At 41.7% G+C, this 13,407-nt stretch overlaps 1 protein-coding gene across 1 annotated transcript in view; it reads left to right on the forward strand.

The window, feature by feature from the left end:
• The window catches only part of LOC126997994 (innexin inx2-like), an 81,661-nt gene that overhangs the window by 56,838 nt on the left and 11,416 nt on the right, over positions 1 to 13,407 (forward strand). The window contains exon 2 of the mRNA XM_050859265.1: positions 12,068 to 12,897. Within this exon, the coding sequence (XP_050715222.1) occupies positions 12,731 to 12,897 (167 nt within the window). The 5' untranslated portion in view covers positions 12,068 to 12,730. The remainder of the gene's footprint in view (positions 1 to 12,067; positions 12,898 to 13,407) is intronic.

Below are 13,407 nucleotides of genomic sequence, written 5' to 3' on the forward strand. Positions count from 1 at the left end.
GGGTAGGCTGACGAGACTATAATTCCCTTACTGTAGCAATGAGGTCTTGAGAGGAATATCACGAGGGCTTCACTGCCTCTCTAAAACACGAGGAGGGTTGATGGGGTTGCAGCCTAAACAAAAGGAGCTGATGTGCAGAGTAAGGACAATATGCTTAAGTGAGATGCGTGACCAGACCCCCTACATGCGAGGGTATGAATAAAGTCTTACGAAAGCGTTGAAGTTGACAGTCTCTAAAACATGGCGAGGGTTGAGAGGGTTCCAGGAAGAGCTAATTATGTAAAGAGCAAGGAGAGATGTATAAGGTTAATATACTCCAATAACAAAGCAAGACAAACGTATAGATATTTTTTTATAGTAAGGGAAGCAGCTCAAGGGAAAAAAAAAAGTCCGCAACAGAGTCCAAGTCCAAGAGAGGTCAATTTTCAAGAGAGGTCAATTGTCAAGAGGTTAATTTTCAAGAGAGGTCAATTTCGGGTGGAGAGGTGTCTCGATACTCTCCTCTTGAAAGTTTCTCTCAAGAGGAGCTTTAAAGAATGAAAAAGATAGATTCATAAAGTTAATATATTCCCATAAAAAAGCATGAATACAAAGAATCACAAATATCTTCAAGTTAGTCGGACCCAAAAGCACAGAGTTGAGAGGGTTTCAGAAAGAGCCTAAAATGTAAAGATTGAGAGAGAGAGAGAGAGAGAGAGAGAGAGAGAGAGAGAGAGAGAGAGAGAGAGAGAGAGAGAGAGAGAGAGAGAGAGAGAGAGAGAGAGAGAGAGATGCCTCAGGTTAACAGCCCAATAAAAAAGCGAGAATACAGAGAATCACAAATATCTGAAAGTTCATCGGATCCCACGCGCATAGAGTTGAGAGGAAAGTTTCAAAGAGCTTATGTAAGAGTGAGAGGGAAAGAAGCATAAGGTTATTAGTCCAGAGAAAAACAGAGAGAATAAGAGAATCACGGATGTTTTAAAAGTCTGAGTACACAAAAAAGGAGGGGAGTGTGTGTGTGTGTGTGTGTGTGTGTGTGTGTGTGTGTGAAGGGGGGGGGATGGGTTGACAGGTTTTTCACGAAGACTTACATATAGAATAGAGAATGACATGTTATATAAAGCGTGATGCATGACAAAGCTAAGGCTATATCAACAAGCAAAGCGAGTTTACAGAGAGCCAAAAATACGTCAAAGCTCATCGAATCCCAGAAGCTTAGAGTTAAAAGGTTTGGAGTTTTTCTCTGATGGAAGAGTTTCTGGGCTGAGTCAGAACACACGCACACGAGCACACACACACACACACACACACACACACACACACACACACACACACACACACACACGAAAAAAAAGAAAAAACACGGACCCCCCCCCTTAATCGATCCCTCCCTCCTTCAAATTAAAATCCGAAGTCGAATCAAATCCTCTTTACGACACTGCATTATCCTATCAGGCCGGTCAGGTGTTTAATGAAGCCCGTGAGACGAAATAAAACACCTGGTGACACATTCCGGACTTGTAAATCAGAGTACAAGAAAAAAAAAAAAAAAAAAAAAACATACGCGGTTGATACGACGGTGACAGGTGAGATCGAGATGGCGCCCTACAACGTGAGGCAACGAAGATAAAACGACGTAGTTAGACAATGTCGTAACCTGGCTTAGGGGAGGGCAGCGCGTGAGCCGATAACGTAAGGTCACAGAGAAGGGGGTGACAGATCGTGATATTCTGAAATCCTGTAGCTTTCCCATGTCAGTTACTTGGATTTAGTGAGCTGAGGGATATATAAGAAAAGGTCAGACAGATTTAAAGGTTTTATCTATCTGTATTTTTCTATTCATTAATCCATTTATCGTTGAATCAGTCTACATGTCTATTTCTTAATCAATACATGAGCGATCAGTCAGTCTATCTATTTATCTATCATTTTTTTTATATCTATCATCTATAACTATCTACCAAACTATCTAACATGGAATTAACTCTAACCTGAAGAATTGTTCCCAAATGGTTGGACAAGATGGTGGTAGTGGCAGTAGTAGTAGTAGTAGTAGTAGTAGTAGTAGTAGTAGGTAGAAACGGTAGTAGTGGTAGTAGAAAAAAAAGCAGCTGTAGTAGTAGAAATATAGAAGCAATAATAGTAGAAGTAGTATCGGTATTTAAGGTAGTGGTGGTGGTGGTGGTGGTGGTAATAATAATAATGATAGTAATAATAATAATAACAATAATAATAATAATAATAATAATAATAATAATAATAATAATAATAACAATAAAAATAACACCACCACCACCACCACCAGTAATAATAATAATGAGATAAAAATAGAAATGGCAATAAAGAAGATGAAGAAATGAAAAAAAAGGGGCAAAAACCCGAACCAAGGCGAGAAATAAACAGGTGACATTCAGCACAAAGGGATCAAGGGGTTAAAGGGTTAATCTCAGGTGCATAAAAAGGACGAACTTAATTAAGGAAAGGGTGATGACCTCCTTACATCACCTTCAACACTCACGTAAGCTGTGTGTGTGTGTGTGTGTGTGTGTGTGTGTGTGTGTGTGTGTGTGTGTACTGCGTAGTTGACCATACATACACACCTGAGGAGCTTCACATGTGCTTACCTTTATCACTGAGAGAAATGGGGGCAGGAAGAAGAAGAAGAAGAAGAAAAAGAAGAAGAAAAAGAAGAAGAAGAAGAAGAAGCAGAAGAAGAAGAGGAGGAGGAGGAGGAGGAGGAGGATATGAAATTAAATAAAAGATAAATGAAATAAAAGAAATCGAAAGGATGAAATGAAGGGAAAGGAATGGAAAGGTAGAGTAAGGTAAGAAGAGGAGAGGAGGAAAGGAGCGGAAAGGAGAGGAAAGGAAAGGAATGAAAAGAAGAGGAAACGAAAGGCAAAGGAAATGAAAAACAAGAAAAATGAAAGGCAGGTCAAGGAGAGAAAATGGAGGGAGAAGGGCAAGAAGAGGATGAGGCTGACTAATATCCAATGCAAATAAGGGCACATAATATTGACCTCGTAACATGGGTTTGTACTCAGAGGTATTTCAAGCCTTTCCACGAAGCCTGAATAAGCTCAAGGCCACGTCCACCAAGCTGCGAGTGTGCGAGAAGGTGTAAGATTAAAGAGAAGAAAAGAATATTGACCTAAATCATCGAATGAGCTTAGGTTTTACGACGCCTTTTTGTTCAAACGTTTTATTACACCTGCGAGAGAGACATAGATAGATAGATAGGTAGGTAGGTAGGTAGGTAGGTAGATAGATAAATAGATAGATAGATAGATAGATAGATAGACAGATAGATAAAACACACACACACACACACACAAACACACACACACACACACACAGCACTGCATGTCAACCCAACACTTCAAAGACTAGACCGGCGAATTAAAGATTTAGACACATTACGATAAAATAAGAATGCATTAGAGAGAGAGAGAGAGAGAGAGAGAGAGAGAGAGAGAGAGAGAGAGAGAGAGAGAGAAATAAAACGCATACAGGTTGAAAGTTTTTACACCGTGGTTACGTACGGTGAGGAAATTCGAAACTTTCCTCCTCCCATTTTTCAATCTCGTCGACAGGAATTAGAAGAGAAAGAACAAGAGGAGGAGAAGGAAGAAGAGGAGCAAGAAGATAAGGGTGTGAGAAGATAAGAGAAAAAAAAAAAAAAAAAAAAAAAAAATTTTCCACGTGGCATAAAATAAAAATAAGTCCGAGGAGAACGAGAAGAAAAAGATGATAATGATGAAAATAGGAAAAAATCGTCTTATTTAAAAGGAAAAGGAGGAGGAGGTGAAGGAGGAGAAAGAAAAGGATGAAGATAACCATAGGATGATGACGAGGAAGCAGAAAAAAAACAGTATATGAAGAGGAAGACGCATAAGTAATAATAATAACAACAATAATAATAATAATAATAATAATAATAATAATAATAATAATAATAATAATAATAATAATAATAATCAGATAAAAGAAAGCAGAAAATACCACAAACAAAACAAAAGGAACAAGAACCAACACCAACGCTCATCCAGGTAGAGAGAGAGAGAGAGAGAGAGAGAGAGAGAGAGAGAGAGAGAGAGAGAGAGAGAGAGAGAGAGAGAATATGATAACGAATACGTACTGAATATTTTTACACCGTGAATACGTACGTAAGGAAATTCGAAACCTTCCTCCTTACATTTTTCAATCTCGTCGACAGAAATTCAAGGAGTAAGAAGAGGAGCAGAAGGAGGGTACGGATGAGAAGATAAGAGGAAAAAAAAGATTTCCACGTGGCATAAAAAAAACTACGAGGAGAACGAGAAGAAAAAGATTATGATGATGATGAAAAAAGAAAATCGTCTTATTTAAAAGGAAGGGGAGGAGGAGGAGGAGGAGGAGGAGGAGTTGGATAAGCCTATAGGATGATGACAAGCGAAAAAAAAAAAAACAGCATTAGGAAAAGACGAATAAATAATAGTAGTAATAATAATAATAATAATAATAATAATAATAATAATAATAATAACAATAATAATAATAATAATAATAACAACAACAACAACAGGCAGAAGATAAAAGAAGAAAGCACAAAACAACACAAACAAAAGGAACAAGAATCAACATCAACACACACATCCCTTTTAATGTATATCTATAAATAACACACACACACAACTTTTCCTCCTTCCACCCACCAACCAATATCGCACCGGCAACCAAGGGATTCAGGCATATGCGTCTCGACCCACTCCTGCATCCACTATAACACTGCATCCCTTCTATGTATCCCCGACCCTCTCATCTTCAACCTGTATCCACTCTACCACTGACACCCTCTAGTCTGTATCCATTCTAGCACTATCTCATCTTTAGCCAGTGTCTATTTCATCATTCACCCTCTTATCTCTAACCTGTATTCATTCTAGCACCGACCATCTAATCTCTAGCCTGCACCCATTCTTGCACCGGCCATCTCTAGTGAGTATCCATTTTAGTACCGTACACACGTCTTAAGATTGAGAGTTGAGTTCCGACCTTTACCGCAGACAGGGAGTGTGTTGGTGGGAGACTGAGAAAGGGCGTGGGAGAGCAGGGAGTAATAAAGGTCAGAGAGAGAGAGAGAGAGAGAGAGAGAGAGAGAGAGAGAGAGAGAGAGAGAGAGAGAGAGAACAAAGATGAATACAAAAAAGTCATTTAAGTAACATATCAAATCCATTCCATCCAATAGTAATAGTAATAATAACAACAAGAACAGCAACAGTACAATAGAGGAAGGAAGGGGTGGAGAAGAAAGGGAAACAGAAAAAGGGATGGAAGGGGGAAGACAAAGAAAACAAAACAAATGAGTCGGGGAAAGGGTGAAGAAGAAAAGGAGGTAAAGGAAAAGAAAGGAAGGGTAAAGGAGAGGAAAAAAAAAACAAGAGTAAGGAAAAGCGGTGAAGGAATGGTAGAGGATAGAAAACAAAAGAGAAGCGTAAGAACATGTGGAGAGAAGGAACGGAAGAGGAGAAGGAGAGGAAGAGGAGGGGGAAGGGGAAGGGGAAGGGGAAGAGGAGGAGGGGAGAAGAGGGGACGAGAAGAGGAGAAGGAAGAGGGTTACATCTGGTTAGCTTGAGTAACTTCAGACGTAGATTATATGCTCTTCCTCCCTTGGCAACACTGCTCTCTCTCTCTCTCTCTCTCTCTCTCTGGTAATTGAAGTACCTATCAATAGTAGTAAAATTTGTGTCCACTTCATTGCATAAGTTAATGACGTATACTCCTTCCTCACCTCCCCCCCCCTCTCTCTCTCTCTCTCTCTCTCTCTCTCTCTCTGGTAGGGCCTAATAGAAGTATTTAATAGTAGTAAAATTTGTCTTCACTGCATTGCATAAGTTAATGACGTATACTTCTCCCTCCTCCGCCCCCCCCCACTCTCTCTCTCTCTGGTAGGTACTTATAGAAGTTTTTAATAGTAGTAAAATTTGTGTTCATTTCATTGCATAAGTTAATGACGTATACTCCTTCCTCACCTCCGCCCCCCCTCTCTCTCTCTCTCTCTCTCTCTCTCTCTGGTAATGGAAGTATTTAGAATAGTAAAATTTGTGTCCACTGCATTTCTTAAGTTAATGACGTATACTTCTCCCTCCGCAACCCCCCCCTCTCTCTCTCTCTGGTAATGGAAGTATTTAGAATAGTAAAATTTGTGTCCACTGCATTGCAAAAGTTAATGACGTATACTTCTCCCTCCGCAGCCCCCCCCCTCTCTCTCTCTCTCTCTCCAACACAAAGAGCGGGGGGTGTCCAATGTCCCCTCTTCCCTCCCTTCCTCCTTCCTCGAATAATTATAATCAGACGTTATTGCATCAGTTTGCATCAGTGTTTTTCGGAGAAGGGGGAGAAGGAGGAAAAGGAGAACAAGAACGAAAGGAGGAGGAGGAGGAGGAGGAAAGATAGAGATGATGAACCCGCAAGAAAAAAAAAAAATAACGTAGATGCACAGGAAAAGAAGGAATATTAGGAGGAGGAGGAGGAAGAGGAAATGGAAATGCAGAAGTGTCTGGGTCTGCGTTGTGTGTTGGTGTTATGAAGACTACACACACACACACACACACACACACTCGCGCGGTGACCCTGAAATATTAATGTAGGTTTCATATTGCGTAACTGATATTGGGAAATGAACTTTGATTCCCTGTGTTCCTATTACTACTACTACTACTACTACTACTGCTACAAATACTACTACAACTATTAGATACTACTACTACTACTACTACGATTATTACTATGATTACTACTACATTATTTCATTTCTACAACTATCATGAATAACATCTGGCCGGCGGTACCGAGAGAGAGAGAGAGAGAGAGAGAGAGAGAGAGAGAGAGAGAGAGAGAGAGAGAGAGAGAGAGAGAGAGAGACAAAGCTGCATTGCAAAACCAGACACTGGCCAGTTCAGGAATGTTACTTACAAACGGGTCTTGATCAAACCTTCCTCTCTCTCTCTCTCCACCCATCAATGCCCCATCAAGGAAAGAGAGAGAGAGAGAGAGAGAGAGAGAGAGAGAGAGAGAGAGAGAGAGAGAGAGAGAAACTGAACACTTCCTCACAGCTGAAGAAAATATTTGTAGATGTAAGAAGAGAATTCCCAAGATGATTAAAAAATGAGGAGAACATTGGGGGAAGAAGAGGAAGAGCAGAATGAGGCGGAGGAGGAAAACAGGTGTGAGACGCATTGCTTCAGCAGAGTAACGGATCCTCCTCCTCTTCCTCCACCACCTCCTCCTCCTCCTTCTCCTACTACTACTACTACTACTACTACTACTATTACGACTACTACTTCTGCTGCTGTTTTTTTTTATCGTTCATTCTTACAAATAAAGAAAAGATAAAAAAAAATAATCATGCTTCTACGTCTGCCACTGAGAAAGAGGAGGAGGAGGAGGAGGAGGAGGAGGAGGAGAAGTGATTAGAAAAAATGAATAAGTAGACTCAGAAATGTAGAAGACAACGTGGATGGAGAGGAAAAGGAGGAGAAAGATGAAGATGAAGATGAGGAGGAGGAGGAGGAGGAGAAAGATGGAGACGCAGAAAAAAAAAGTATAGCCTTAGAAGGAAAGGAAAAGGAGGAGGAGGATGAGGAGGAGGAGGAGGAGAAGGGGGGAGCATGATGCGGCACAAAGCAAGTCAACACTTTTATTTGCATTTCTTTTTTTCTCTTTTGCCCGTCACTCCCTCCTCCAAGCAAACAGAATTCCTACTCCATTCTCCTCCTCTCTCCCTTCCTCTCCTTCCTCTCGTCTTCTTCCCTCTTTTCTCTTCTCTTCATCCCTACCTTCCTCTTCTCAACTTTTCTTCTTCCCTCTCTTCCTCTCTTCTTCCTTTCCTTGCCTTTACTCTTTATCCCTCCCCTTTTCTCTTCCTTCCCTTCCTCTCCTCTTCTTCCCTCTTTTCTCTTCTCTTCATCTCTTCCTTCCTCTTTTCAACTTTTCTTCTTCTCTCTCTTCCTCTCTTCTTCCTTCCTTTCCTTGCCTTTACTCTTTATTCTTCCCTTTCTCTCCGTTTCTCTTCCTCCCTTCCTCTCCTTGCCCCTCCTCATCTTCCTTCCCTTTCCTCTTCATTTACTCCTTCCTCTCAGCTCTTTTTTTCTCTCCTCCTCTTCTTCCTCCCTTTCTTTCCTTACATCACTCTTCCCCTTCTAGTTCTCTCTTCTTCCCTCTCTTTCCCTTTATACCTCCTTCTCTCTTCTTTTATCTCGTCTTCTTTTGCATCTTCTTTTCTCTCCCCTTCTTCGTCTAATCTCTCTCTCTCTCTCTCTCTCTCTCTCTCTCTCTCTCTCTCTCTCTCTCTCTCTCTCTCTCTTCGTTTGCCTCTTCTTTCTTAATCTTTTTCTCTTCTATTTGTATGCTAATTCCCTTCTCTTACTTTCTCTTTACCTTCCTTTCCTCTTTGTTTTCTTTGTGCTTTCATCTCTCTCTCTCTCTCTCTCTCTCTCTGGTTTCAGTTTTCAGTCACTCCCTTGACATTTACACACACACACACACACACACACACACACACACAGTAAGATGATCCCAGTTGTCCTTCATTGTAACTCGAATGGTTGTTTTGAGAGAGAGAGAGAGAGAGAGAGAGAGAGAGAGAGAGAGAGAGAGAGAGAGAGAGAGAGAGAGAGAATACCAACAAAGCTCCACTCCTTTTCCTTCTTGTTTTCTTGTTTTTTTCTCTTCATTTTCCTGTTTTTGTTTTTTTCCTCCTTCACCTCCTTCCCTTCTTCTTCGTCTTTTTCATCATCATCATCATCTACTTCTTCATCTCCCTTCATCCTTCTCTTCCACATCCTTCTTCTCCTTTTATGTGTGCTGCATTGACAAGTATCCCTCCTCCTCCTCCTCCTCCTCCTCCTCCATCAAGGTTTTTCCCTGTCATCTCCCTCTTCCTCCTGTCTAGTTCCTCCGCCTCCTAGGTTTTCCCTCTTCTTCCTCTTCTTCTTCCCCCTCATGCTCCTGCTGTTGATCCTACCGCTATTCTTGCTTCTCCTCCTCCTCCTCCTCCTCCTCCTCATTCTCCTCGTTCTTCTCCTCCGCATCATGCTTCTTTCCCTCCTCCTCCTCCTCCTCATTCCCCTTGTTCTTCTCCTCCTCCTTTTTGTCATTATTATTATTTCCTCCTCCTCCTCCTCCTCCTCCTCATTCCCCTTGTTCTTCTCTTCCACATGATGCTTCTTTCCCTCCTCCTCCTCCTCCTCATTCCCCTTGTTCTTCTCCTCCTCCTTTTTGTCATTATTATTATTTCCTCCTCCTCCTCCTCCTCATTCCCCTTGTTCTTCTCCTCCACATCATGCTTCTTTCCCTCCTCCTCCTCCTCCTCATTCCCCTTGTTCTTCTCCTCCTCCTTTTTGTCATTATTATTATTTCCTCCTCCTCCTCCTCCTCCTCCTCCTCATTCCCCTTGTTCTTCTCCTCCTCCTTTTTGTCATTATTTCCTCCTCCTCCTCCTCCTCCTCCTCCTCCTCCTCCTCCTCCTCCTCATTCCCCTTGTTCTTCTCTTCCACATGATGCTTCTTCCCCTCCTCCTCCTCCTCCTCATTCTCCTTGTTCTTCTCCACATCATGCTTCTTCCCCTCCTCCTCCTTTTTTATCTCTATCATTCTTATCCTCCTCCTCCTCCACATCCTTCTTAGTCTCCTCCTCCTTTTTGTCATTATTATTTTTTACTCCTCCTCCTCCTCCTCCTCCTCCTCCTTTCTTCTTCTCCTTATCAATATTTTTTTTCTTTTTCTCCTCCTCCTCCTTTCTTCTTCTCCTTATTATTTTTTTTCTTTTTCTCCTCCTCCTCCTCCTCTTCCTAACAGTAGCGATATTGTCAAGGCGTGGGGGTGGGGGAGGGGGAGCGTGAGGACAAGGGCCCCTCTGTGTCCTCCCTCAGACGCCTTAGGGGGGAGGACAGACGGCCCTCAACAACAGCCCCCCCCCCCCCCTTCTTCAGGAGCACGACCCACCCCATCCCGCCCCTCACCTACTGAACGATTAGTCATGTTGTAGACTTATGGATGTGGGAAAGGAATGGGTGGTGGATGGCGGGTGTGATGGGTGAACTGGGTGGATGCTGGTGGGTGAATGATAGGCATGAGTAAGAAATGGGTAAGGTTGATGGGTAAGGTGATATGTTAGTGATGAGTAAATGGTGGGTAAGGGCGATGAATAAGTGAATAAAGGTGATGGGTAAGAGGAAAGTGAAGGGGGGGTGATAGGCTTAAATAATGGGTGAGACTAGTGAATAAACGACGGGTAGGAGTGGTGAGTAAGTGACGGGAGAGGTGAGTAAGACATATGGGTAAGCGTGGTGGACAAATGACTGTAAGGGTGAAGGGTAAGAGGGATAAACAAGTAGTGGGTAAGGTAAGAGTGATAGGTAAGTGATGGGTGAGTGATGGGTAAGTGATGAGTAAGAGTGATGGGTAAGGTAGGATGAGTGTGGGCAGGATGGCATAAGAGGAAGATCTTGTTGAGTCACTTGTTGCGATAACCTTCATTGCTCGCTCTCTCTCTCTCTCTCTCTCTCTCTCTCTTGGTTTATTTGCATATGAATACCATTATGTTAAGCTTTTCTTGATTCTACAAATAAAACTGGAGAGAGAGAGAGAGAGAGAGAGAGAGAGAGAGAGAGAGAGAGAGAGAGAGAGAGAGAGAGAGAGAGAGAGAGAGAGAGAGCAGCAGCAGCAAGTAAAAAACAAAATAATGTAAGCATAAAAATAGTGATAATTATAATGATGATGATGACGATGGTAATGAAAAAAAAAAAGGATGAGGAGGAGAAAGAAAAGGTAAAGGTAAAAACTGTTTGGTCAGGTGATCAGGTACTTCACTTCTACCTCCTCCTCCTCCTCCTCCTCCTCCTCCATCTTATCTCTCACCTCCGCCAGAGAACAGTATCCATCATTGTGGCTCGCATCCTGCTCTCTCTCTCTCTCTCTCTCTCTCTCTCTCTCTCTCTCTCTCTCTCTCTCTCTCTCTCTCTCCACAGTATTTTCCTACATTCAGCATTCCGAGAAAGAACATTATCAAAGTTCACACTAATACGAATCGTTTCACATTTCTGAGTTATTTGTTTGTCTCTTCTTCATATTAGTCCAGAGTCGGGCATGGAGACTAGGAAAAGAGCCACCAGCAAGCAACCAGGGCAAACACATATATGATCATAGCACAAAAATAAATATGATGAGATACTTAGCTTGAAGAAGATTATGTAAACAAGCATATCCTTTCTTTCATTATTTCCTTTCTTCTTCTTCGTATATATATTTTTTTTCGTTCTTTATATTATTTTCTTTCTTTGTCTATTTATTTGTTTTCTTAATTTCCTTCTTTCTTTCTTGGTTTATCTTCTTTCTTTACTCATTGACCTTTAGTGATCCTTTTCTCTTTCATTCATTTTTCTTTCTTTTCTTTCTTTTTTCTTTTTCTTTTTTTTTACTTACTGACCTTTTTGTGAGGAAGCATCAAACGGCAGGTACGGAAGATGAGTCAACACGAACATTATGACAGAGAGAGAGAGAGAGAGAGAGAGAGAGAGAGAGAGAGAGAGAGAGAGAGAGAGAGAGAGAGAGAGAGAGAGAAGCAATGTGACACTTTCGAACCTGTGTCAAAAGTAGAATCAAACACTGCATTGGTCGGTTCCTGTTTCCGGCAAGTTATATGACTCCGGAAAGAGGGGCCAGTATCTACAGTGATGGCCTCTAGGTATGGAAGTTTTTAAAGTCTCCCTCTGAACCACCTACACAAAAAGAAATATGTGATAAATTAGTTTCGTGACGTCTCAAGCAAATTCACACCATTTTGTATTTCGTATGTATTTTTTTATATATTTCGTGCCACATTTTTTTATTTTCTCGTTATTGTATTCTGTATCTCTTTATCTATTCATTAACTCCTCAATTTGCTCATCTATTCATGTATCAATTTTCACTTCGATATTTTTTCTTCCTTTTTTGTTAGTATGTATGAAATCCTGTCCCAAGCTAATTATTACATTATCGAATCACTTAGTACTTCAGCGAATAACTCATCTTAGACTAACCTATTCTTTTGTACCCTCCCACAGAAAACAGCAATGACGGAGACTAGAGCAGAGGAAACATAGAACACACCAACGTTATCATCATCACCTGCTCACATGATTACCTGAACTCCACTATTTGACAAGCACCAAAACCTTACATCAGCACTTCACCAGCGCCTGAAGTAGCACCAGCACTTCGCTACACCAAGAACAGAAGAACAAATGAACATCACCTGAGAAGAATAAGCTACAAGACTTTACATTAACACTTAAAGAAACACAAATAAGAACACCAACACCGACCACACCATTCTCAACACCTGCAAGAACATCACAAAACTCACCTGGACCTTGCAACATCACCTGGATAAAACACTTGAGAAGAATACACTGCAACACCTAAAATATCAACCTCTCAAAAAAACAAAAACACCAACACCAATACTCCATTACACCATACACCTGCCTAAAAGTACACCTGTAAAAACAACACCTGCACAAAACACCTGAGAATACACTAAACCTTACATCTCAACCTTAAAACAAACAAAAACAACAACACTCCAACACCTGAACAAGACTAACAAACAACACCTGAAAAAAAGGAAAGGAGGAAAAAAGCTACAACCATATAAACTCCACTTCGAAAGCCCACCACCACAACCAAAACCAACAACACTTCAGCACCACTTCCACCTCGGCGCAATGGTTCTAGTGGAGCTGCTCTCGAGTCTAAGTGGGCTGGTGAAGGTGAAGGGAAGGGCGGACATCGATAATGCCGTCTTTAAGCTGCACTACAGGCTCACCTCCTCCCTGCTCTTCTGCTTCTGTCTCCTCGTCACAGCCAACAGCCTCATCGGTGACCCCATCAAGTGAGTCAGGGAGTGAGCGAGTGAGTGAAGGATGAATAGTTGTGAGGTAGGGCGGGAGGGATGAATGGAGGAGTGAGTGAGGGTGGGAGGGAAATGAATGATGGATGAATTTAAGAGAGAGAGAGAGAGAGAGAGAGAGAGAGAGAGAGAGAGAGAGAGAGAGAGAGAGAGAGAGAGAGAGAGAGAGAGAACATAAGAACATAAGAACGCAGAAGTCTACAAGAGGCCGGTAGGCCTGTACGAGGCAGCTCCTTTGACCCTAAGCTCCCGTGTATCTAACCCCACCTAATATCACTGTCCATGAATTTATCTAGTCTATTTTTAAATGTGACAATTGTATTGGCACTCACCACATGACTGCTAAGCCTATTCCACTCATCCACCACCCTGTTAGTAAACCAATTTTTGCCTATGTTCCTGTTGAATCTGAATTTATCCAGTTTAAACCCATTACTTCGTGTCCTACCCGGTTCTCTTACCAACAAAACCTTATGAATGTCTCCCATAATA

This window comes from Eriocheir sinensis, chromosome 13, assembly GCF_024679095.1.
Source record: "Eriocheir sinensis breed Jianghai 21 chromosome 13, ASM2467909v1, whole genome shotgun sequence".
NCBI lineage: Eukaryota > Metazoa > Arthropoda > Malacostraca > Decapoda > Varunidae > Eriocheir > Eriocheir sinensis.